The sequence below is a fragment of the Hylobates moloch genome, unplaced genomic scaffold (genome assembly GCF_009828535.3).
Source record: "Hylobates moloch isolate HMO894 unplaced genomic scaffold, HMol_V3 SCAFFOLD_6, whole genome shotgun sequence".
NCBI classification, from domain to species: domain Eukaryota; kingdom Metazoa; phylum Chordata; class Mammalia; order Primates; family Hylobatidae; genus Hylobates; species Hylobates moloch.
The window spans coordinates 149,935,227-149,959,328 of NW_026652281.1; the positions used below are offsets into that span (position 1 = coordinate 149,935,227).

Here is a 24,102-nt window from a genome sequence, read left to right on the forward strand (position 1 = left end):
AAAAAAAAAAAAAAAAAAAAAAAAAAAAAAAAAGAAAGAAAGAAAGAAAGAAAAAGAGAAAGAGAGAGAGAGAGAGAGAGAAAGAAAGAGAAAGAAAGAAGGGAAGGAAGGAAGGAAGGAAGGAAGGAAGGGAGGGAGGGAGGGAGGGAGGGAGGGAAGGAAGGAAGGAAAGAAGGAAGGGAGGGAGGGAAGGAGGGAGGGAGGAAAGGGAAGGAAGGAAGGCAGGTTCGGTCAGAGGGATGAACACAGCCCTTGGGGCCTCTTTTCCCCAAAGGGTATCTGCCAATTCTGAAATAAAAGGATCAAAGGCTAAGAAGTTGAGTGGAACTTTTAAAAGACTCATGGGTCTAATCAGATGAAAGTTAAAGCTCAGGGCACACCAAGGGAGATCCTGGCACACCCCTATGTTTTTGGGAGTATTACCCCCCAAAAAAAATCCAGGCTGGAGGGTCTGGTAGATTCACCAAGCTTTTAGTTGAAACTCCAAAGGGATACACCCTTGGACTAAGAATGAACCAGTCATAACAGGATCTAAAGCCCAGCTTCAGGTCATCTCAACCCATCTCAATCTCTGCTTGGATTAAGGTGATGTGGGGTTCCTAACACCCCTAGACACCTCCTACAAATGGAAAATAACATTATCTTAAGCTTCAAATGATCTCTAAAATTTTTCATATACAATGCCTGACAACCAAAAATATGAGAAAATGAAACATAATCAAAAATCAAGAGAAAAAATAGGCAACAGAAATAAACACAAGGATCCAGATAGTTATTGGTTGCACACATTAATTCTGTTTAATATGCTAAAGTATATAAATGGAGCAATAATAACTGAGAATTATCCAAGGCAAATGAAAGGCATCAAACCACAGATTCAAAAACCCCATGAATCACAAGCAATATAAACAGGAAAAAAAACTATAGGCATATTATAAATAAAACTGCTAAAAATAAAAAACAAAGAGAAATTCCTACAGCAGAGAAAAAATACAGATCACCCTCAGAGGGACAACAAGGCAGTTATAGCTGACTTCTCAGCAGATGTAACAAGTCAGAAGACAATGGATTGTATCTTCAAAGTGATTAAATAAGGTCAAAACTTGAATTCTTTACCCAGGAAAAACTCTTCAATAATGAGGCCAGGCACAGTAGCTCACACCTGTAATCCCACCACTTTGGGAGGCCAAGGCAGGTGGATCAGCTGAGGTCAGGAGTTCGAGACCACCCTGGCCAACATGGTGAAACCCTGTCTCTACTAAAAATACAAAAATTAGCCAGACAGGGTGGCAGACACCTGTAATCCCAGCTACTCAGGAGGCTGAGGCAGGAGAATCGCTTGAACCCAGGGGGGTAGAGGTTGCAGTGAGCCAAGATCACACCACTGCACTCCAGCCTGGGTGACAGAGCAAGACTCCATCTAAAAAAAAAAAAAATTCTTCAATAATGAAAATAAAAACATTTGTAGGGAATTAGAAACTAGAACTTGTTCTCAGAAGCTAATGCCCTAAACGCAACACTAAAAGGATAGCTTTGCCTTCTGGTTGAGAATAGACATAGAGGGGCTGTGCTGAGGCAATGAAGCCAGCTTGGAGGCTGCAGCACTGTAGGCAAGATATGACGGTGGCTGGACCGGAGAGGTAGGTTTGGTCTCAAACTCCTGGCATCAAATGATCCTCCTGCCACAGCCTCCTAAAGTGCTAGGGTTACAGGCATGAGTCACCATGCCTAGCTCAGAGAAGTAGTTTTGGAAATGATGAGAAGTGATATATTTGGGAAATGGATGTGTTTGAAAGTGGACCTGTCTCAATTTGCCATTGAATGAAATATAGGTTATGAGGGAAAGGGAGGACTCAAGGGTGTCTCCAAAGTTTTTGACCTGAACTAATGGAAGAATGAAGTTGCTATTAACAAAGGTGGGAAGACTGCAGAAGGAGCTGGTTTTGGGTGACTCAAAGGTTTGTTTTTGGAATTGCCAAATTTGGGAGTCTATTTGACAAACAAATGGAAATGTCAAGGAAGCTACTGGCTATTCAAGTCTGCAGTTAGGGGAGAGGTCTAGGCTAGAGATATGAGTTTCTTTCCTTTTTTCATATTTCCCTTATAATGATGAAGATAATGACAATGATGGTTAAAATAGCTAACATTTATTGTTTACTATGTGTCAGGTACTGTGCAAAACATTTTATATATACTATTTCATTTCATCTTGACAGCTACCATGTGAAGTGAAGCAAATACTTTTTTTTTTTTTTTTGAGATGGAGTTTCGCTCTTGTTGCCCAGGCTGGAGTGTAATGGCGCAATCTCGGCTCACTGCAACCTCCGCCTCCCAGGTTTAAGCGATTCTCCTGCTTCAGCCTCCCAAGTAGCTGGGATTACAGGCATGCGCCACCATGCCTGGCTAATTTTGTATTTTTGGTAGAGACAGGGTTTCACCATGTTGGTCGGGCTGGTCTCGAACTCCTGACCTCAGGTGATCTGCCTGCCTCAGCCTCCCGAAGTACTGGGATTAACAGGTGTGAGCACCGCACCTGGCCATGAAGCAAATACTGTAACTCCCTTTTTATTTATTTTATTTTTTTTGACTTGCATCACCTTTTATTACACAAAATAGATTTCAGCCATGTTGCACATTCATTCTCGCTATAGATCTGGCTTTAAAAAAATCCCTAGGGATTCAGTCTCATCGATTTCATTATTTTCCTTTCATTGATGTCATACCTCGATTGTAGTCAGAGTCCTCTCAAAGGACAAAAGCAGATGTGGCTGCCTTGGATCAGCTGCACACAGTGCACTCCCGGCCTGCCCGCTGGAGGCGCGGCTCCCATCACCTGGACCGCGACTGCTAGGGACTGTCAAAGCGGCAGCATGCCATCGCCTTCTCCAGCCCTTCTCCAGCAGCACAACCAGTCCTCCCAGCTGGTCCTCTGGGGACCAGCCATCATGGCGACGTGGTGGCAATGTCCCCAGGCATCCGACCATCCTGGGTTTCTCTTTGGGCAGGCCTGGGCCAAGACCTTAGGGGATCTCTGTGTCCACGGTATAAATCTGAATGAGATCAGACACAATATTATCAATGATTGGCTTGGTAAGGTCGTCACCAAACATCTGCCACCACGGCTTCTCAGCCTCAGCCTCGGCGGGCACCTCAACTCCGTAGACCTGCAGGGCCAGGTAGAGCACCGCCACCGCGATGTGCTGGGCCTGGAAGCGGAGGCACAGCCCCACGTAGTAGCTGTCCCGCAGCAGGGCCCAAGCAGTGACGGCAACCGGGGTCCGCTGCCAGCTGTGGCAGTTCAGCCAGTTCTTGAGGGAAACCAGGTAGTGGAGCAGGTACTTGTGTGGATGCTGGAAGGAGACCTGGAAGCGCAGAACTCTCAGCATGAGAAGCTCACACTGCACAATGCTGTCGCGGAGCTCCCAGAAGCGGGAGTCCAATTCCAGGGGCTCACCGCTTGGGTTAAAGTACCTGTTGGACACATTGATGATGTCGCGAGTCCACAGGTGCTGCTCTTCCACTTTGCTGGCCAAGTAAATGGAAGACACGGCAATGAGGTAGGGGTCATAAGCGTCCAGGTTGGTATCGCAGAAGAACTTACGGTAAATGGTGCGAGCAGTGGCAATGGGAATGGACCTCATCCCTAGCTTGACACCTGCCTCCATGATGAACCTCGCCACTCGGAAGTGCACCCTGGCTTCGGGTGCCGGCTGCCCCTCGGGGCCCCGCGCTGCAGGCCCCCCCTCCGCCGCCCTCCAGGGCTTCCATGAGGCCCCGTGGCCCCGGCGGAAGGAGAGGCGGCCCCGAGCGCAGAGGCCAGCAGAGCAGGGGGTTGCTCGCCGCTCCTCCGCCCCGCCCCGCAGGGCCCGCACCCAAGGGTCTAACTCCCTTTTTAGAGATGTCAAAACTGAGGGTTTGAGAGGAGAAATAATCCACTCAAAGTCATACAGACACTAGTTGGACCTATCAGTTTTGTCCCAGGTATTTGGAACAGAATCTCAAAATTTCCTTTGGTGGTATGATTTTCACATCTACTGAGTGTTTTACAAACCATGGGTACTTAAAATATGTTTATTGAATGAGTGAATGATTGGTGTCGATCTTGGTGAAACTTTAAATCCCGTCTTTGCAGTGTGCTCCACTGCAGAGGGCTGTGCAGGCTGGGAGGGAAGGAGGGCCCAGGGATCAGAAGTATGCAGTGCCCCCACAGGCCCTTTTAGGGGAACCCATTCCTGCAAGAACCAGTCACATCTCCAAAACACCAACCGACCTTCTGAAGGTCCAGGATCCCTCACTGCCTCTTCCCAGAAAGTGTCTATTTCCTCCCCACTTTGTCTCCCTGAACCAGCCTTCAGGAACCCTGGGGATTCCAGGACCCTCCCAAGTTTGGGTATGGAAGGGACTTAGCACTGGCAGATGGGTGGGAGAGGAGAGTAGATGAGGTTCACTGCAGGTTCTTCTTACACATGAGGGTACTGAGGCACCAAAAGTGGAGCAGGGCTAGATGGGCTCAGAACAGAGGCCACTTCTCCAAAGCTCTGATGGCCCAGAGAAAAGCATTGTCTGATGCGGGCCCAGGGTGCCACTTTGGCGAGGCAGCCCACTTTTGTTTTCCTTTGGGACACTCGGGAGGGGAGCTCCTGCTTGAGGGACAGAATGGGGAGCAGCTGAGTCACAAGAGAACGATATTACTGGGCCATATTACAGATTGGGAAAACTGAGGTTAAAGAGTTTGATAGCAGGCTGGGCACCGTGGCTCATGCCTGTAATCCTAGTACTTTGGGAGGCCCAGGCAGGTGGATCACAAGGTCAGGAGATAGAGACCATCCTGGCCAACCTGGTGAAACTCTGTCTCTACTAAAAATACAAAAATTAGCTGGGCGTGGTGGCTCGTGCCTGTAATCCCAGCTACTTAGGAGGCTGAGTCAGGAGAATCGCTTGGGAGAATCGCTTGAACCAGGGAGTTGGAGGTTGCAGTGAGCTGAGATTGCGCCACTGCACTCCAGCCTAGAGGCAGAGCAAGACTCCATCTCAAAAAAAAAAAAAAAAAAAGAGTTTGATAGCTTACACACCACTAACAGGTGGCAGAGTCAGGACTTGAACTTAGGTCTAGCCAACTCCAAATCACATGCTGTATCCACTAGTCCACAAACATCCCTCTCAAACCTCAGGTCTTTGCTGCTCTCCTGGCCTTGCAGCCCTCTTTCCAGTTCACCTCTCAAATGGGCAACTGGGTTATATCATTCAGGTCTTAGTTTATCCTGCCTTCATAGCCTTCATCCTTATCTTATTTTGTGATTATCTTATTTCTATAACCCCCTCATATATAGTGCCATGAGATGGCAAGTGACAAAGTAATATTACTTTTGCTGTTTAGCGAAAATAGCAAAAGTAATTTTAGCTACTTATAAGTAGGAATTTTGTCTTGCACCAAAGTATCCCCTGAGACTATACTTATCAATATTTGTTGAACACATGAATGAATGAATGAGTGAATGAATGAATGAATGAATGAATGAGTGAATGAATGTGTGGGCCTCCTGCCTAGCTTTAAAAGCCACAGTCAAGGAAAAGGTGGCTATGAGCTTATCTTCCTCGGCAGAGCAGTTTTGTCCACTGTGGCGCTAGCAGAGAGCACACCCTTTGTTCTCCACAGGGTGGAAGACAGCTCCTCGGCGGGCAGAGGGGAGCAGGGCTGCTGGTCTGCACCTACAGGCTGTTCTCAAACAGGCTCACCCCGCAGAGCTCTGGAAAAGAGGTGAGCAGCCCTCCCATCTGCTCTCCAGAAAGCAACCTGCAGAGAAAAACAGCCCGGGATGACCTGGATCCACCCGGCGGGCGTGGGGCGGGGCCGCAGCGGCATTGTTTGCCTCTGTGTATGGCAACCAGAAACCACCGCAGCCAGCACTTCTCAGAGGCACCCCGCCCCCCTTTATTTTAATCTCCTAAACTGATTTGTCAGCAGCAGGAAGTGACATGACAGCTTTCCTCACAAAAGGGAAACTCCTCCGCGTTACCATGGGGATGGAGGCCACTGTAGGATCACAGATTTATATAATCTTAAAGGTGTACACACAATGATGTCATCCTCTGACAGGCCAGGGGAGGGAGGGAAAGGGACGCCAGAGGCTGCAAGTCCAAAGCAAATTAGCTACGATTTGCAAAATTCCAAGGAAAGGAGAGGGTGCGGTGGAGGTGGGGGAGGGGGAGTGTTAGAGATATAATGAAATAATGGGTGCCTGGAAACCACAGAAAAGCAGAAAGTATGCATTGATGCATTTTCTACATCCCAGAATTAGAGAGATGAGAAGAACAGTACTCAGATCCAGTGCAAATTGGTCATTTTACGGGGTGGGAAAACTGAGCCAGGAGAACTGCCAGAAGCCATTAGGACAGAGACAAGGGGATGGAAACATTTCTCCATGGCCCACTGTGTGCCAGGCACTTTACATTCATCAGCCCATGTCTTTCTCACAAGTGAGCCTCAGTTTTGTCCTCTGTAAAATGGGGATTGCTGTTAAAGGTTACTTAACCTTAGCAGTACCTGGTACACAGTGCTCACTCTAAAACTGGCAACCATCATTGCCACATTATCAGTATTAAAAGTCTTATTTCAATCTCTTCCTGGGAAACAAACACATTAATAGACTTCAAGTATCTTTCATCACGAGGTATTAATTTTTTCCCAAGGAAAGCAGTTTGAGGCCAAATATGAGATTTTCTGGAGGGTCTGAACACAGTGACTCTGGTACATGGGGATAGGGGGTTATCATCTCTGGCTCTCAGGGCTGGCATGAGGCAGAGTGGCTTGAGCCGGGAGAAGTGAGTGACTTGTTTTCACTGGCGGCTCCCTTAGGCAGCCGCTGTAATTTTCCACTGCGTGGATCACACTGGAGATTAATTTTGGTTCAGCCAGTGCCTGCCAAGCAGAAAGTGAAGGCCCTAGCCCACGGAGAAGTCAGCCATGGCATCTGTCACAGACTCGATGTCGCTGGTACATTTCCACGGAGAGAGAGAGTTACAATAGTAAATTTCTAGGCTTTGATAAAAACACTGGGTACGATTTGTTTTGATAGGCATGAACATACTTGTAATCGGAAACCCAGCTGAGGAAATGAGCTTGCCAGCCCAGGGTAAGTTCTTAGAACTTAGAACACAGGGATCTTTCAGACTCTGGGAGTCAAGTGGCAGACGGTGAGCCAGAGGGGCAAAGTCAAGGGCACTGATTCTGTGTAAAGACCTTGAACAACAGGACAGGACCAGAACCATAGCCCAGGGTGCTCCCGGATAAGGCGAATGGGATATTTCCTTTTCTGCTTCCCATAGCACTTTGTCCAGAAACAAAGAATGGGGTGGGGCGCTAAGGGGCCAGTAATCCAAGAGCTTTGCTGTTTCTTAATTCAATATTATAGACTGGATTATGGGTCCGTAGCAATTGCATCTTTTCTGTTTTTTGCCTGCTTGGCAAAGGAGTACAAATTCAGAATATTATCCTAGAACAAGTCAGGTTTAATTGCTTATCTTCAACAAAATTATGAAATCAGAGCAGCAGGTGACCTGAAGGAGGCAACGACCAAAAATGCCACGTCTATATGCAGAAACGACAGCGTAAATGTCCTCCACAATGTTAGCAATGGTCAGGTTGGGGATGGGCTGTTGCCGGTGATTTCTTTACATGGTATTTGCTTATAGTGCTTGGATTTTTTTTTTTTTTTTTTTTCCAAATGTATTTAAATTTTCACAATAACAAAAGCCTTTTTAAAAGCAAAAAGATAGGTCAGGAGTTCGAGACCAGCCTGGCCAACATGGTGAAACCCTGTCTCTACTAAAAATACAAAAATTAGCCGAGCATAGTGACGCGCACCTGTAATCCCAGCTACTTAGGAAGCTGAGGCAGGAGAATGGCTTGAACCTGACAGGCGGAGGTTGCAGTGAGCCGAGCTCACGCCAGTGCACTCCAGCCTGGGCAACAGAGTGAGACTCCATCTAAAAAAAAAAAAAAGCCATGAGACGGGCAGGTGAAAGTCCGAAACAGATGCAGATTCCAATTCTCCTATTTCTGCCACTTAGCCATGCTGGGTCTCAGCATCTCATTTGCAAAAGGCCTTGCTGAGTTTCTCTGGGGGCAGGTAGCACACACCTGCCTTATGTCATGTGTTTGGAAAAACTTTTGTCTCCTCATAACTCCAGCACAGCTCAGAGATGGGAAGGCGACTTTTTATATTAACCTGAGGAGGGTATTAAATGAAGAAGGCAATCCAGGCAAGTGGCTATTTCCTCCTAGCTTTGGCTCTGGGGACACCTTGGCATCCTGGGTGACATGGTAGGTTACAGACCTGCTAAAATGGGCATGGGTAGACACACTGATCCAATACTAAGAGTTCAGCTGTAGCGTCTGGTGTTTCATGATACTCACTTGTCTTCCTCCCTTGCAACCCAGCCATTTCATGGGACCAACAGGCCACCACAGGGCATGGGATCAGATCTCAACACATTCTGCAGGCCCTTGTCGAAATTCTTCCCTAGTTCACTAGTGGGAGAGGGATTGGGTGTGGTTGCCAAAGAAATAAAAGCATTGAAATTTCAATAGAAATGCCATAATTTATTCCATTGTATAAAAAAGTCATCCTTATGTAACAAAATGTCTTCTTAGAAGAAGAAATATATTATTTCAGGTCATAAATAATCAGCAAACATACAACTGTTGGCAACTAAAAAAAACCCAACACTGGTATCTTCCATCAGTGCTGAAAACAAACCTGCTTACGATATATTTACAGGATAGTACAGTACTCAAAAACAAAAATTGAGGTATTTGGTTCTTCTAGGAGTAGACAATGACATTTGTGAAGGCAGACACCTACACAAAAATAAATAAGGTATATTCTCATATGTATATGTGTCGTCGGGAATGATAATACTGGTAGGTATGTCAAGCATGAAGAGATTCTACAAAAAACAGGGGCGAGCAAAAAGAAACCGGCTCACAGAGTCCTTTCTCTTCTGCCCCATTTTGTCAGACGGACTTGATGTACCCACTCTATATTGGTCCCGAATGTGCTGAGTTCAGCAGATGTCTTGACGCTAAGTCATCACGATGACTGCTTAGGAACCCAGTGGAACTCGGGTGAAGTTAAATAAATAAGGACCAGCCCTCTCGAGCCCCTCCCAGTTATTGCATTTCTCCTCTCAAGGAGCCTGGAGTCCCAGTGGGATGTGAAGAGCCTCACCTCCCGTGGCCTTTCAGCAGCTGGGAGAGGTCGTGATGGGGCTCTGAAGGTAGCTCAGCGCACTGTTCGTGGAGTGGACAGGGATGGAGACGGGGAAGTTGAACACGGTGGTGGTGGAGGTGCCTCGGTCCAGCACAGCCATGGCGGGGCTCCCAGCCTCTGCCGAGCAGTGTGGGGCCAGCACCTGGGACTCAAACTGCAGCAGCTGGCCCATGAAGCTGAAGTTGGGAGAGATGATGCTTCGCCTCTGCTTCACAAACTCAAAGGCCTCGTCCAGCTTGACTCGGTTAGTCCTCATGAGGTAGGCAAGGCAGATGGTGGCTGACCGGGAAATGCCTGCCTGGCAGTGGACAAACACCCTTCCTCCAGCATTCTTGATGGAGTCTGGAAAACAAAAGGAGCAGCTGGTTACTTGAGAGCTCAGGAGAACCACCCCGAGCCCAGGTACAGTGTATCTGAGAAAGGTCATGTGTGTCTTGTCTAGAAATGGTCAACATCACCACACGCCATCACAGGGATACTATTCATGGAGGCAACGTGGGCACTGTGCGAAGGATGGCACAGGATTTAAACTCAGACTGGGGGTTTCCACTTAGCAGATAGATCTCAGTCAATTCAACTTTGTGAGCCCCAGTTTGCAAATCTGTAAAGTGGGACATCGAATCAAATTCCTATCTTACAGGAATGCTGCCCACACCAGACTGATACTGAGTGTGTGGAAGAAGGCTCAGAAGACTTCAAGCTCTTGCCTCAGAGGTTGGGCTTAGGGGCTAAAATGAGAAGAGAGAGGCAGAAAAGCCCCAGGCATCCATTCCATTTACCTATGAAGTCAATGGCCTCGTTGAACCAGGAGCTGATGTCTGCCTTGTGGTTGTCCTCCACAGGGATGCTCTTGTACTGGTAGTGACCCTCAAAATGGTTGGGACAATTGGCTGAGACGTTGATCAAGGCAGTGATGCCCAAGGCATCCAGCATGTCCTTGCGGGAAGCGTGATAGGCACTGCCCAGGTAGAGAAAGGGCAGGATTTCCACCGGGCCACCCTGAAATCCAGAAACATCCAACATTCATCAAGCTTGCTCAAAGCTAAGGCCAGTGCCCATACCCACAAAAACTTCCTGCTGGAAAAGTCAATTTCAGATACGGAGTGAACTCAGTTCCGTTGCTGGAGGATAAATAAATAGGGAACTAAGCCCATCTGCCTGGGCAGGACCAGCAAGTTCATTTCTGCAGAGCCTACAATTAGAGACTCGGCTCCATCAGACCACTTAACTGTGGATTAAATCATATCCCTGTGTCCCCTCCGTTATAAATAATGATACAGGTCACTTTCTATATTCTCCCTGGCACTACTCTTCCATGCCTTTGCCAGTTCTTACTTGTCCCCTGTGGCAGGGACACCTACTAACCTGATCGTAGAGTGGGGTACTGCAGGAACTGCACCCAGATTCCGCGCTGTCAGGGACGCTAGTACTCAGGGGAAGGCTGAGCCCCATGGGGGTCGACTGTTTGCTGCACAGCTCCGGGCAGGAAGCCGAAAACGCTTCGTATCCTCCTGGGAATACAAAGACATTTTTTTTTTTTTCCCCATTAGTGACGCCGGGACAGGGCACCTTCATACAACTCCCCCACCCACCAAGGGCTGGAAGTTTACATCGGAAAGGCCCAGGCAAGTCTTTGTTCCCAGAGCCAAACAAAGCCAATGACAAGTTCCAGAGATACATGTACTCCAGCGTCCATGCGCTGCAGGTGGGGCGACCTCCCGGGACCGAGAGCCAGGGGTACCGGGCAAAACCTCAGGGGTGTGCGGCCCGCCCCGAGCTTCCCCGAGGGCGTACCTTTGAGGAAGAAGACTTGCGCGGCGCGGGCCTCGCGGCAGAGCGCGCCGGCCGCCAGGGCCAGGGTGCCGTCGCGCTTGGCGCCGTCCAGGGCGGCGCTGCGCTCGTCCAGCAACACCACTGCGTGGTAGGCGCCGGCCAGCAGGCGGCCGCGCAGCTCGGCGTTGGGCACGATGTGCTCCAAGCCCATGGCGCCCTTGGCCCGGCGCCGCACGATGGTGCTGAAGCGCACGTTGACAGAGCCGGCGATGTGGCCGGCGTTGAAAGCGAAGAAGGAGCGGCAGTCCAGCAGCAGGCATTGCGCCGCTCGCTCCCCCAGCAGCGCCCGCAGGCCTCCAGCGTCCAGGGTGCCCACTTCCATGACCATGGCCGGCCTCAGCGCCCCCAGCGTGATCGGCCCTGCGGTGCTCTTTGTCTGTCCTCGGGGCCAAGGGCAGGGCGGCGCTTTTCGAGGAAAAGCTAGACCCCCGGGTCTCTCTGCGCCGAACCAAAAGCCGCTTTTGGACTGAGAGTGGAGCGTCACGCGGGGCTCCGGGCTCCTCGGCTTCTTCGCAGTTCCCCCGACTGCCCCTCCGACCCGCGTCGCACACACAGCCCAAATGTCCTTCGCAGCGAGCCTGGTCCGGGGAGCGCGTTTATATGCGGCCTCTGCGGGACTGGGCGGGCCAGACCCGCGCAAAGGGGGAGGGGGGTGTTTGTTTGAATGGTGATCACGTGACTGGGCGGTGACGTCACCCGCCCTGCCAGGCCAGGCGCCGCCGAGCCAGAGGGGAAGACGTCATCAGCCTCGGAGCTGGGTCCGCTCGCCGCGCGCTGGCTCGCGGCCCGGCCCCCGCCCTGCTGTCCGGCCTGCTCTTGGCGCGTCCCCAGGGACCGGGCCCGCGCCGCACTCCAGGCCCAGCGGGGAGGAGGGCTGGCCGCCAGCTGAGGCTGACCTCCGGGATGCGAGCGGCCAGGAGAACGGGCGACGTGCCACCTGCCTTGGCCTTGCCGCTCCTCCCTCTCTCCCTCCCCGAGTCCCCTTCCCCGGGTCCCTCGGCTGCCGACCTGAACCGAAAGGGGCTTCTTGTGCTTTTGCATACTCTCGTGCCCCTTTCTCTCATTTCCTCATCACTAACAGGCGGGGAAACTGAGGTTCCCCAGGCGAAGCGACTGCCTTGCCCAGAACCACACTACTGGGGTGGGGGCAGCAAAGAGGCGCCTAAGATGAAGTTTAGAGAAAAATGAACAACTCTGCCGATAGAAAAGTCGTCCCTACCGAGAACGACTCCAGCGAGTTGGGGCGGAGAGGTTCAAGGCAATGCTTTCCTGTTTCCCAGACTTTCTTTAAGGTGGCTTTAAAATACCTACATTTGCCATGAAAGTGTAAGCAAGCAAACCCCCACCGGAAAATAATGCTATTCCTAGTCTTGTGGCCCCCGGTAGACTTGGAGCCAAGGGAGGCAGGTCAGGGGGCTGAAATCCCGGTGAGGAGTCGCAAGGCCCCGCAGTGGATTCCAGGGTTTGGCGTTTGGAGGGGTGAGGGGCGACCCGCAGCGCGACTCGACGGCGCCCCCCAGGGGCCGCCCGACACGTTTCTGTCACCTTGGCTCCAGACCGAGCTTCTCCATTCCTTTCTTTATTATACAAATAGGCAGTATACTGAGTGAGCGCCCACTAAGCTCTGGGCTGGGGGGCTCCAACCCGGAACAGAAGCCGGCCACAACCCTCTCTCCCTGTAGTCGCGGCCGTTATAGGCCGAAAGCAAAATCCAATCCCGGGCCATTCTGGGCGGATTGCCAGGACCTGGATCGCAACGCTTGGGAAGACCCCCGCCCCGCCCAGCGATATCCGTGCCCTGAGTCCCAGTGACGGCCCCCTGGACAGTGGACCCTGCTGCAGCGACGCGACGCGCTAGGTACACAAACATAAACATTGCGCCACCCACCCGGGTGCCGAGTCAGGAACATTCTGCGGTTTCCTCCCCTCCTGGGGGAGGGGATTTCGCTGGCCACCCTGTGTCGTCGCTGTGCGAGCTGTATCACCAGTGGCAACTTCTGCATTTGCCTCGCTTAGCTTGTGTGTTTTCGCCTGCGCAAATGTTCTGCCTGGATTCTTCTAGAAAAGTTCAGGGCATGGAGTGCTTTTTTTTAAAAGGGCGTTTTCTACCTTCATTTGAACATTGGTCGAGGACAGCAAAGAGGTCCTCAGATAAGAGCAACACCCTCCCTGTATGGAGAGATAGAAGAAAAAGAAATTGTTTATACTACTTATTCAGCTGAGGACCTCAACATAGTTTTTGCATTGAATCATAGAATGTTAACAGCTGCTGACTTTTCACTGCATACCGACTTGATTTGTCCCATTTTTTTTCTCACCAAGAGCATTTATTACACCTTCCCCTACCGAAATTTTTCAAAAAGAAAACTTTTTTAAGAGCTGGGCGCTGTGGCTCACGCCTGTAATCCCAGCACTTTGGGAGGCCGAGGCGGGCGGATCATGAGGTCAGGAGATCGAGACCATCCTGGCCAACATGGTGAAACCCCGTCTCTACTAAAAATACAAAAATTAGCTGGGCATGGTGGTGGGCGCCTGTAATCTCAGTTACTCGAGAGGCTGAGGCAAGAGAATGGCTTGAACCCGGGAGGCAGAGGTTGCAGTGAGCCAAGATCACGCCACTGCATTCCAGCCTGGTGACAGAGCAAGACTCTGTCTCAAAAAAAAAAAAAAGAAAAGAAAAGAAAACTTTTTAATACCATTATCACAGTAGTAGTGGCACAGAGTCTGGCCCTAGAGCCAGGTGTCTGCTGGCCTCTCTCGCTTTTCTCTCTCCTCCCTTGCTGGAAAGAGTGCAGAGAGTAGACTTGAACCCTGTCATTTTGCTGCTGGATGGTCAGAGGTGAGTCTCAACCCCTACTGAGCCTCCGAGCCCACATCTGTACAGTGCGTCTACACTGGCCCACTTTGTAGATGGTTTGAGGCCCAAGTGAGAGATGGGGGGTTTAGGGAACCCAGGCCCTACCTCACCTCTGCTCTTTATGATTCACTGTATCTCTAGGGTTTCCCCTTCCCAGCAAAATGGTTCTTTATATATCATCATGCCCTGTGCCTTTCAGAGACTTGCCTCAGAACCAGGGAGAAGGTCACTGCAAGCCATCTGCTTATGAGAGACATCAGTGGACAGGGGCCCAGCTCAGGGAGAGCTCCTCTTTAAGACCCACTAACACACAGTGCTCGGGTCAGTGGGTCACCTGCCCGGAGACAAGTGGTAAACGTGTAGTCACCTAGGCCCCCAATCCAGGCAGTGGAGATGCTGCTTCTGACTGAGGATGGAGCCAAAGAGAGCCCAGCATAATCTGGTCTCTGTACCCACAGAAGGAGTGAGGGACTGGCCTTGTGGGCCTGGCTGCCAGAGGGAGTGAAGCAGGTAAATCAGTGGATGTTGACTCAGGGGAGAGAATTGGGCCTTTCTGACCTGGGCTGTTTCCAATTCTACCTAGTCCTGCTTAGGAATCAACCTGGAGACAGTGTGGAGTAGCGGGAAGAAGGGTTCAGGGTTCCATACTCCCCAAAAAGCTGGCCTGGATTTTCTACCTTTAATGTGTGGCCTTGAGTAAGTGCCCCCATGGTGCTAAGCTCCACCGCCTCCTTCCCATGATGGAGAGAATAATAACATTCACCTCCAGGGACTCTGGGGAGACTCAGTGTAGCCAGGGTTGGCCCTAGCTCACAATCCCTGTCCTAATCCTGCTCTCAAAAGCGGCTTTGGATCTCTCTTGGGATCACAGGAAGAGAAAAGAGTTGAGCTCCCGCTGATGACAGTCAGAAAGAGGCCCCCACTCACTGTCTGCTCGGTGACCTTGGGCAAGCAGCTTACCATTTCTGAGCCTCTGTTTCCCCATTTGTAAACTGGGAATAACATCCATTTAGGACCAAGTAAAACAGTGTATAAGAACCTGATGTGGATGACACCCAAAGAGGGTGCTCTCAAGAGGGGGAGCAGGGCCCCACATTCATGTTCCCTCTTTCAAAACCCACGGCCTTTTTCCTGTCTCCCCTGTGCTGTATGGGGGTTCCTCCCCTCAATATCCTTCTATAACTCCCCATTTCTTAGCAAATCCAAAACTCACTGTCACTGGGCCTCGACCATCTATATGGCTCAGCTTCCCACTCTCTGTGCTTTGTCTCTTGTGCTCCAGGAAAATTCTGTGGGCCTGTGTTCCTAGAATGTTCTTGTCCTCTCCCACGTCTTTGCTCACATTCCTCCCCCTCCCCGTGCCAGACAGTGGCCCCTCTGGGCTCCCCCACAGTCTTTCCAGGTGAAGACTCCTCTGGTTTCTCCAATTTCTCCCTCTCCTGCGTCTGGAGGACATTGTCCGTGTATTCTGATTGTGTACAAGTCACCTGGATCTTTGTCGTACTCCCCCCAGGTTGTAAGTTTGTCAGCTTGAGGGCAAGGGGTGTGTTTTTCTCAGCATTGCACTCCCCATCCTACTACCTTTGATGCAGTGCCTGGCACATAGTAGGTTCACAATTTGGGAAACGGTAGAATTGTTTCAAAGGGTACTGTTGAAAAGTGTCAGAAGAGAGGAGGGTGGTCATTGACACTTATTAGGCCTCACCTCTGGGCCAGGTGCGTTACAGGTATCATTCCATGAATCTATCAATGATCCTGTGAGGTGCTTGTTGTCCCCATTTTATAGGCAAGGAAAGAGGCTCGGAGAGGAGACATGCCAGAGGTCACATGCCTAAGGTTATAAAGCTGATAATCATCAGACACAGATCCAAACCCAGTGCCTGTCTGACTTGAGAGAGGGAGCTGGGCCTGGGTCTGTTGAGGCCTCCGTGTCTGCCAGCCCCATGTCTGGCAGCACTGCCTGAAGCCTCTGCCTCCCAGCTTCCTGGAACTCTTCTCTGCTGGACAGGGTGGTCCCTGGTGTCAGCCCAGCAGGGAGCCTGGAGCCTTCTAAGACTCCCAACTCAGGCCCTAGTGCCGCTGCTAAAGAGACTCTGTAGCCACTCGGGCCTACCTGGAGGGACTGGCAAGGGGCTGACTTCACCCTCTACACCCAGGCAGTTGGGACAGAGCTAGCTGCCATTGCACAATCTTTACAAACAGATCTCCATGCTCAGACCTGGCAGGGCCCACAGAGCTCTGTCATCCTGTCTAACCTCCTCATTTGAGAGGCAAGGGCCCAGAGAGGTTAGGCAATCTGTCCAAAGTCACACAGTGTTCAGAACATTCTAACTGTAGTCAGCATTGTGTGAGCTGTGTGTCCAAACCCTTCACAGTGTTTATCTGTGGAGGGTGGAGGAGTTCCTCTCATTTTCTTCCTTATGACTCTGAATGATTTGAACTTTTTAAACTTAAATGTGTAACTTTTGTAACAAAGAATAAAAGATAAGATTAGAAGGCAACCATATGTAGGTAACCGCATTGTTGTTAAAACCAAGTTACAGAGTTAGGATTAGAATCCCAGCTTGCTTACTCACCAGCTGTGTGTATTTGGGCAAGTTACTACCTCTATGAGACTCAGTTTTCTCATCTTTAAAGCGGGAATAATAATCGTATCGATCTTGTAGGGCTGATAGGAAGGTTATGTAAGACAGTGATTGGCACACTACAGCCTGTGAGCCAAACCTAGCTCGCTACCTCCTTCTGTACAAACCACAAACTAAGACTGGTTTTTATATTTTAAATGGTTGGGGGAAAAAATCAAAAGAAGAATCTCATTTTATGACATGTGAATGTCATATAAAATTCAAACTTCAGTGTCCATAAATACTTATTGGAACACAGCCACACCCGTTCCTTTACGTGGTATCTGTGGCTGCTGTCACACTACAATGGGAGGTGTATATTGTGACAGAGACAGTATGGCTCAGAAAGCCTCAAATATTTACCCCCGTCCGTTTACAGGAAAAGTTTGCCAACCCCTGATAGGAGCTCATGGATGAAAAGTACTGTAGAACAATGCTTGGCACAGAGTAAGTATTTAGAAAACTTTGTTATTATTATTATATGGATATTTATAAAATCTTCTTCCCTTCCGATGTTTTTAAAAGCAGTAATTGCTTTCATCATATAATTCATTGTGTTGAAGGCACAGTTTTCATATTTTAGCATTTCTCAGAGTGTAACAATTGGAGGCATGTCATCATTAATTGACAGCATTTTCTTTTCTTAATGGTGCACAAATTAATGAAAGGGCCTCAGAACTGATGACATCTTAGAGCCAGTAGATACAGTAAAGTATAAAAGGTTTAAGATGGAAAAGAATCAAAGTGCTACAGTCATTCAGTTAACAGCCGTTCTAGTGGTGGGACAGACTTGTTAAGTGCCAGTATAGAAACTGGGTAGCCCAGGAAAGATGCCCAGAGGAGGGGACATCTGCTTGGAGATGTAAAGGCTGATGTAGGATAGAAATACCTGGAGGAAATGCCTTTGAGAGGTGGGCCTCGGTTACCTACCACTTTCCCCCTGGAAGCCTCACCTCCCCATAAAATAAGAATAGTAATAACCCCTAAAGACCACTTTGTGATTCATTTTCTTTTCTTTTTTTTTTTTTTTTTTCAGTTGGAGTCTCGCTCTATCGCCCAGGCTGGACTACAGTGGTGTGATCTCAGCTCACTGCAACCTCCGCCTCCAGGGTTCAAGCGATTCTGCTACCTTAGCCTCCTGAGTAGCTGGGATTACAGGCACCTGCCACCACGCCTGGCTAATTTTTGTATTTTTAGTAGAGACAGGGTTTCACCATGTTGGTCAGGCTGGTCTTGAACTCCTGACCTCATGATCTACCTGCCTTGGCCTCCCAAAGTGCTGGGATTACAGGCGTGAGCCACTGCGACCGGCTTATCAATGATCATTTCTATCTCTCCCACTAGCTTGGAAGCAAGGGCATGGTTTCTTGTCTCTCTTGGTCCCCATTACGAATCTCAAAGCAAGGCTTGTTGGACAAATAAATGAAGACGAACCCAAGAGCCCAGGAAAGGGACCGGGAACAGCAGGGCCTCCATGACTCACACAAGCTTCATCCCTGAACCAAGGACGCAGCCTGCCAGCAATGGCCCCAAGCCACACCCCACCACTGGGGGAACTGATGCTGCGGTGAGAAGTGACAGCTTTCTGTTGACTCTTTTTTTTTTCTTTTTTAAACAGAATATGAATTGAGACAATTTCATTTTCATAATCAGAACCTAACAGTAACTAATGTTGGTGGAAGCAAATGAGATCACAGTTTGTCTGTTCCAAACTCATCTCTGGGAAAAGGAGGAGGAAAAATTATTGGCACTATGTTCAGAATCATAGCTGAAGATGCAGAAATCGTTCATCCAAATGTTGCCTTTGTAAGTAATGTGGGGGCAGTTCTTATTAGTAGTTGCCGATCTCTACTAAGACACAGTACTTTGCTAGGCCCTTTATATTCATTTCCTGGTATGATCATGACAGTAACCCTGCGAAATGGGTACCCTTACTATCTCCATGTGAAGAAATGGGGGAACTGAGGACCAGAGACGTGAACTAACTTGTCCAAAGACACACAGTAAGGGCTCTGACTCTCCACTTTCTAAGATTTTTGTTCTTATCTCTCCACAGCACATAGCAGGCATAGTATGAAGGTGGCGTGCTGCACAATTTCACTGTTTGTTTCTTGGAATAATAATTTATAGGGGGCTGCTTCTAGATTCCAAAGGAAAGAGAAAAGGAAATATGCCCCAAACTCAGGCTTTCTGCCTGGCCCTGCCTGACTCACTGAGCTGCATTGGACAAATGATTCATTCACTGGCCTTGACTTCAGTGGGTTTGGCCACCCATTGAGAGTGAAGTCACACCTCCAGCACTGCGATGCATTCATTGATCCACTCACCTAGCTTCATGGCAGGCAAGAAACAGGCCTGTGTGAGCCTGCCTGGGATCAGGGACAGGAGAGCACACAAGTGTTTCTGGATATCCTCAAGCTGTAGCTGGGCTGCTCAATTCTTCCCTAGGAGATCCTCCGGGGGCCTGAATTAGTCTGCTAGGTCTTCCGTCACAAAGCGCCACTGACTGAGCGGCTTAAATAAAAATGTGTCATCTCATCGTTCTGGAGGCTGGAAGTCTGAGATCAGGGTGCTGGGGATTAGGATTTGAACATACGTTTTTTGGGGGCACACTTCAACCCGTCGGAGGGCCTGTGCCCTAAAGAGAGCCTCCTTCTGTGTGCAGTGAAGGTGTGAGTTCTAAACATGAGAAAAAAACACCCCTTGTTCTTGGATAGGGTGACTCAATACCACAAACAGGTCCAACTGGCCCAGGTAAACATGTCCGTTTAACATGATCGTCACAAAAATATTGAAGGTAGGTGTTTTTTTCTGGAGTTAAACAAGTTGATTCTGGAGTTGATATGAAATAATAAACAAGCAAAAATAGTCAGAATTGTTTTTTTTAAAAAAGGGCAGTTGGGTGGAGGTAAGCCCTACCAGACATTAAAACATACCATAAAGCTTCTGTAATTGGCAGGGTACAGTGGCTCATGCCTGTAACCCCAGCACTTTGAGAGGCTGTGATGGGAGGATTGCTTGAGCCCAGCAGTTTCAGACCAGCCTGAGCAATATAGAGAGACTCCATCTCTACAAAAATAAAAAATTAAAAGTTAGCTAAGTCTGGTGGTGTGCACCCATAATCTCAGCTGTTCCAGAAGTTGAGGTGGAAGGTTTGCTTAAGCCAAGGAATCTGAGGCTGCAGTGAGCCACGATCACACCACTGCACTCCAGCCTGAGGGACGGAGTGAGATCGTGTCTCTAAATTTTGTTTTTGTTTTGGTTTTTTTTGAGACAGAGTCTCACTCTGTTGCCCAGGCTGGAGTGCCGTGGTGCGATTTCATCTCACCGCAACCACTGCCGCCCATGTTCAAGCAATTCTCCTTCCTCAGCCTCCCAAGTAGCTGGGATTATAGGTGCCTGCCACTGCGCCCAGCTAATTTTTGTAGTTTTTAGTAGAGACGGGGTTTCATCATCTTGGCCAGGCTGGTCTTGAACTCCTGACCTCATGATCCAGCCTCCTCAGCCTCCCAAATTACTGGGATTACAGGCGTCAGCCACTGCACCCGGCCTCTAAATATTTTTTTTTTAATGTTTTAAAGCCTCTATAATAAAAATGGTGTACCTGGAAACGAATAGCCAGACAAACCAATGGAGCACACTAGAAAGTCCAGAAATGTATCCAAGTACACAGGAAGATTTGGTGCATGGCCAAGGTGGCGTCTCAGATCACTGGGGCATAAGACTTCTTAATAAGCAGTGCTGCAACCATGGCATTCCATTTGGAAAAAAGATAAAAGTAGATCCATACCTCACACCAAATATCAGAATAAACACCAAATGGTCCAGAGATCCAGATTTTAAAAAATGAAACCTTACAACTTCTTTTTTATTTTTATTTTTTCATTTTTTAAGACTAGTCAACTACAGTAGTGAGAAGAGGGGAAAGGGTAGAACAAGGAGTTTGATCAGTAACTGACAGTCAACAATTCATTGAGATAACTCACTACCTTTGAACCAGCCAAGGAAAGTTTACAACTCTTTTTTTTTTTTTGAGACAGAGTCTCACTCTGTCACCCAGGCTGGAGTGCTGTGGAGCAATCTCTGCTCATTGTAGCCTCCGCCTCCCGGGTTCAAAAGTCTCCTGCCTCAGCCTCCTGAGTAGCTGAGACTACAGGCACCCGCCACCATGCCTAGCTAATTTTTCTATTTTTAGTAGAAATGGGATTTCACCATTGTTGATCAGGCTGGTCTCAAACTCCTGACCTCAAGTGATCCATCCGCTTTGGCCTCCCAAAGTGCTGGGATTACAGGTGTGAGCCACCACGCCGGCCAGTTTACAACTTTTAAAAGAAAACAGAGGGAAATGTATTTATAACCCAGGAGAAAGAAAATTTTTTATCTATTTAGGACTCATAAGCCACAAACAATTAAAGAAAATTTTGATAAATTCAACTATATAAAAATTAAAGCCAAATTTTTAGAAAGCTTTTTATGCCTAAAGCTCCATAAGCAAAATTGAATTTTATTTAAAAAAAGGCAAATGGGGCTGGGCGTGGTGGGTCATGCCTGTAATCCCAGCACTTTGGGAGGCCGAGGCAGGCGGATCACGAGATCAGGAGATCAAGACCATCCTGGCTAACACGGTGAAACCCCATCTCTACTAAAAATACAAAAAAAAAAAAAAAATTAGCCGGGTGTGGGGGTGGGCGCCTGTAGTCCCAGCTAGTCAGGAGGCTGAGGCAGGAGAATGGTGTGAACCCAGGAGGTGGAGCTTGCAGTGAGCTGAGATCACACCACTGCACTCCAACCTGAGCAACAGAGAGAGACTCCGTCTCAAAAAAAATAAATAAATAAAAATAAAAAATAAAAAAAGGCAAATGGGAAAAAAAATTTGTAATTTACAGATGAAGGCCAATTCCACCAGTCTTAAAGGAATTCTTAAAAACAAAGGATGAAAAAGCCAAAAATATGATTTTAAAATAGACAAAAACTGTGAGCAGATAGTGTACAGAAAAAGAACTACAGTCCTTCTGAACGCGTTAAATGCCCATTCTTTTTTTTTTTTTTTTTTTCGTTTTTGAGACAGAGTCTCGCTCTGTCACCCAGGCTGGAGTGCAATGGCACGATCTCAGCTAACTGCAACCTCTGTCTCCCGCGTTCAAGCTATTCTCCTGTCTCAGCCTCCCCAGTAGCTGGGACTATGGGCACCCGCCACCACACCTGGCTAATTTTGTAATTTTAGTAGAGACAGGGTTTCACCATGTTGGCCATGCTGGTCTTGAACTCCTGACCTCAGGTGATCTCCCAAAGTGCTGGGATTACAGGCGTGAGCCACCACACCTGGCCAAGATTCCCATTGTTAATCATAATAAGAGACAAGAAAATTACTTAAGAGACTGTTTCTCATCCATCATCAGATTAGCCAAAACCCAAAAACTTGACAGCACCTTCTGGGACAAGGGAAACCTGACTATGGACTGGATATTAGGTGATATGGAATTGTTAACCTTGGTGGGTGCCTAGAAGAATATCTTGTTATTAGGAGAGGCATGCTGAAGTATTTAGCAGAGAAGGGTCATGATGTTGGCAACTTGGTCTCAAATGGTTTGGGGAAGAAAAATATGCACACAAATAAATCAATTAATCGTGGCAAAACATTAACAATTGTTGAGTCTATGTGATGGGCATAACGGTGTTCACGTGCAATGCTGTTGAGCCCAGAGGGCATTATGCTGAGTGAAATAAGCCAGACACAGAACGGGATCTCACTTACATGTGGAATCTTAAAGGTTGAACTCATAAAATCAAAGAATAGAATGGTGGTTGCAAAGCACTGGGAGGTAGGGGAAATGGGGAGATGTTGGTCAAAGGGTACAAACTTTCAGTTACTGAGGATGAATAAGGGTTAAGGTTAGGGTTAGGATCGAGTACACCTTACATTTATATAATTTTATTTGTCAATTATACCTCAATAAAGCTGAAGAAAGCCACCACTAAGAAAACGAAAAGAGAAGCAGCAGACTAGGAGAAAATATTTGCAAAACCAAATCTGATAATGGACTTGTATCCAGTATTTGCAAAGAACTTCTACAACTTAATAACAACAGCAACAACAAAGGAGCAAAATCCCTGGTGGTCTAGCAGTTAGGATTAAAAAAGAAAGAGAAAAGAAGCAAGATATATGAACAGCTATTTCTCCAAAGGAGATATACCAATAGCTAATAAACATATGCACAGATGCTCAGCGTCATTAGTCATTAGGGAAATACATATTAAAATCACCATGAGGTACTACTTCACACACACTGGAATGATTAATCAAAGACAGATAAGAACAGAAGTTGGCTAGGATGTGGAGAAACAGAACTGCTATGGTTTCAATGTCCCCTCTAAAACCCATGTTGAAATTTAATTGCCATTTGCAGTATTAAGTAGTGGGAACTTTATAAATTACCCAGTCTGTGGTATTCTGTTATGGCAGCAGAAAACAAACTAAGACAAGAACCCTCATACATTGCAGGTGGGAATATAAAGTGGCGCAGCCTCTTTGGAAAACAGTTTGGAGGTTCCTCAAAAAGTTAAACATACAATTACCATATGACCCAGCAATTCCACTCCCTAGGTATCTACCCAAGAGAAATGAAAACAGGTACTATACAAAGACTTGTGAGTCACTGTTCATACAGCATAATCCATAATAGCCAAACACTGGAAACAACCTAAATATCCATCCACTGATGAATGAATAGGCAAAATGTGCTCTATCCATGCACTGGAACACTATTCAACAACAGAAAGGAGCAAACTGCTGACACAGGCTGCCATATGGATGAACCTCAAAGGTGGGAAGGTGTAAGAAACCAGACACAAGAAACTGAGTATTGTATGATTCCACTTACATGAAATGTCCAGAAAGGCAAATTTAGAGAAACAGTAAACAGATTAATGGCTGGGGCTGAGGTGGGAACATGATTATCTGTAAGTGGGCATCAGGGAGGAATCTTCCTGGGAACCATGAGAATGTTCTAGAATTGATTTTTAATTAATTTTTGTTGTTGTTGTTCTTTGAGATGGAGTCTCACGCTGTTGCCTGGGCTGAAGTACAATGGCAGGATCTCGGCTCACTCCGATCTCCACCTCCCAGGTTCAAGGGATTCTCCTGCCTCAGCCTCCCCAGTAGCTAGGATTACAGGTGCCCACCACCACGCCCAGCTAATTTTTTGTATTTTTAGTAGAAATAGAGTTTCACTATGTTGGCCAGGCTGGTATTGAACTCCTGACCTCGTGATCCGCCCGCCTCGGCCACCCAAATTGCTGGGATTACAGGCGTGAGCCAACGCACCTGGCCTTTTCATTAATTTTTTAAGAGATGGGATCTTGCTCTGTTGCCCAGGCTGGAGTACGGTGGTATGATCCTGGCTAACTGCAGCCTCAACCTCCCAGGCACAATCAATCCTCCCACCTTAGCTTTCTGAGTAGCTGGGACTGTAGGCATGAACAACTGTGCCTGACTAGTTTTTAAAATTTTTTTTGT

General features: G+C 48.0%; 2 protein-coding genes across 2 annotated transcripts; both read right to left on the bottom strand.

The window, feature by feature from the left end:
- Positions 1–2,353: 2,353 nt before the first annotated feature.
- LOC116471855 (cyclin-Q-like) lies at positions 2,354–3,768 on the bottom strand. Its single transcript, XM_032756093.2, is given in 2 exon segments — positions 2,354–3,743; positions 3,745–3,768. Coding segments are annotated over 2 exon segments (747 nt in total). The 3' UTR covers positions 2,354–3,020.
- Positions 3,769–8,575: 4,807 nt separating this feature from the next.
- On the bottom strand, positions 8,576–11,719 carry DUSP1 (dual specificity phosphatase 1). Its single transcript, XM_032158637.2, has 4 exons — positions 11,067–11,719; positions 10,638–10,783; positions 10,052–10,271; positions 8,576–9,614 (listed from the first exon to the last, which is right to left on the bottom strand). The coding sequence occupies exons 1-4, from the start codon at positions 11,431–11,433 to the stop codon at positions 9,244–9,246; spliced, it is 1,104 nt and encodes a 367-aa protein (XP_032014528.1). The 5' UTR covers positions 11,434–11,719; the 3' UTR covers positions 8,576–9,243.
- Positions 11,720–24,102: the final 12,383 nt, after the last annotated feature.

Bases quoted from the DNA above. Each gene is read 5' to 3' on its own strand.
- DUSP1 (XM_032158637.2), bottom strand. From the start codon at position 11,433: ATGGTCATGGAAGTGGGCACCCTGGACGCTGGAGGCCTGCGGGCGCTG. The intron at 10,784-11,066 runs GTACGCCCTCGG...TTGTATTCCCAG, and splicing joins GCAAGTCTTCTTCCTCAAAG to GAGGATACGAAGCGTTTTCG. The intron at 9,615-10,051 runs GTAAATGGAATG...TTTGTTTTCCAG, and splicing joins CGAGGCCATTGACTTCATAG to ACTCCATCAAGAATGCTGGA.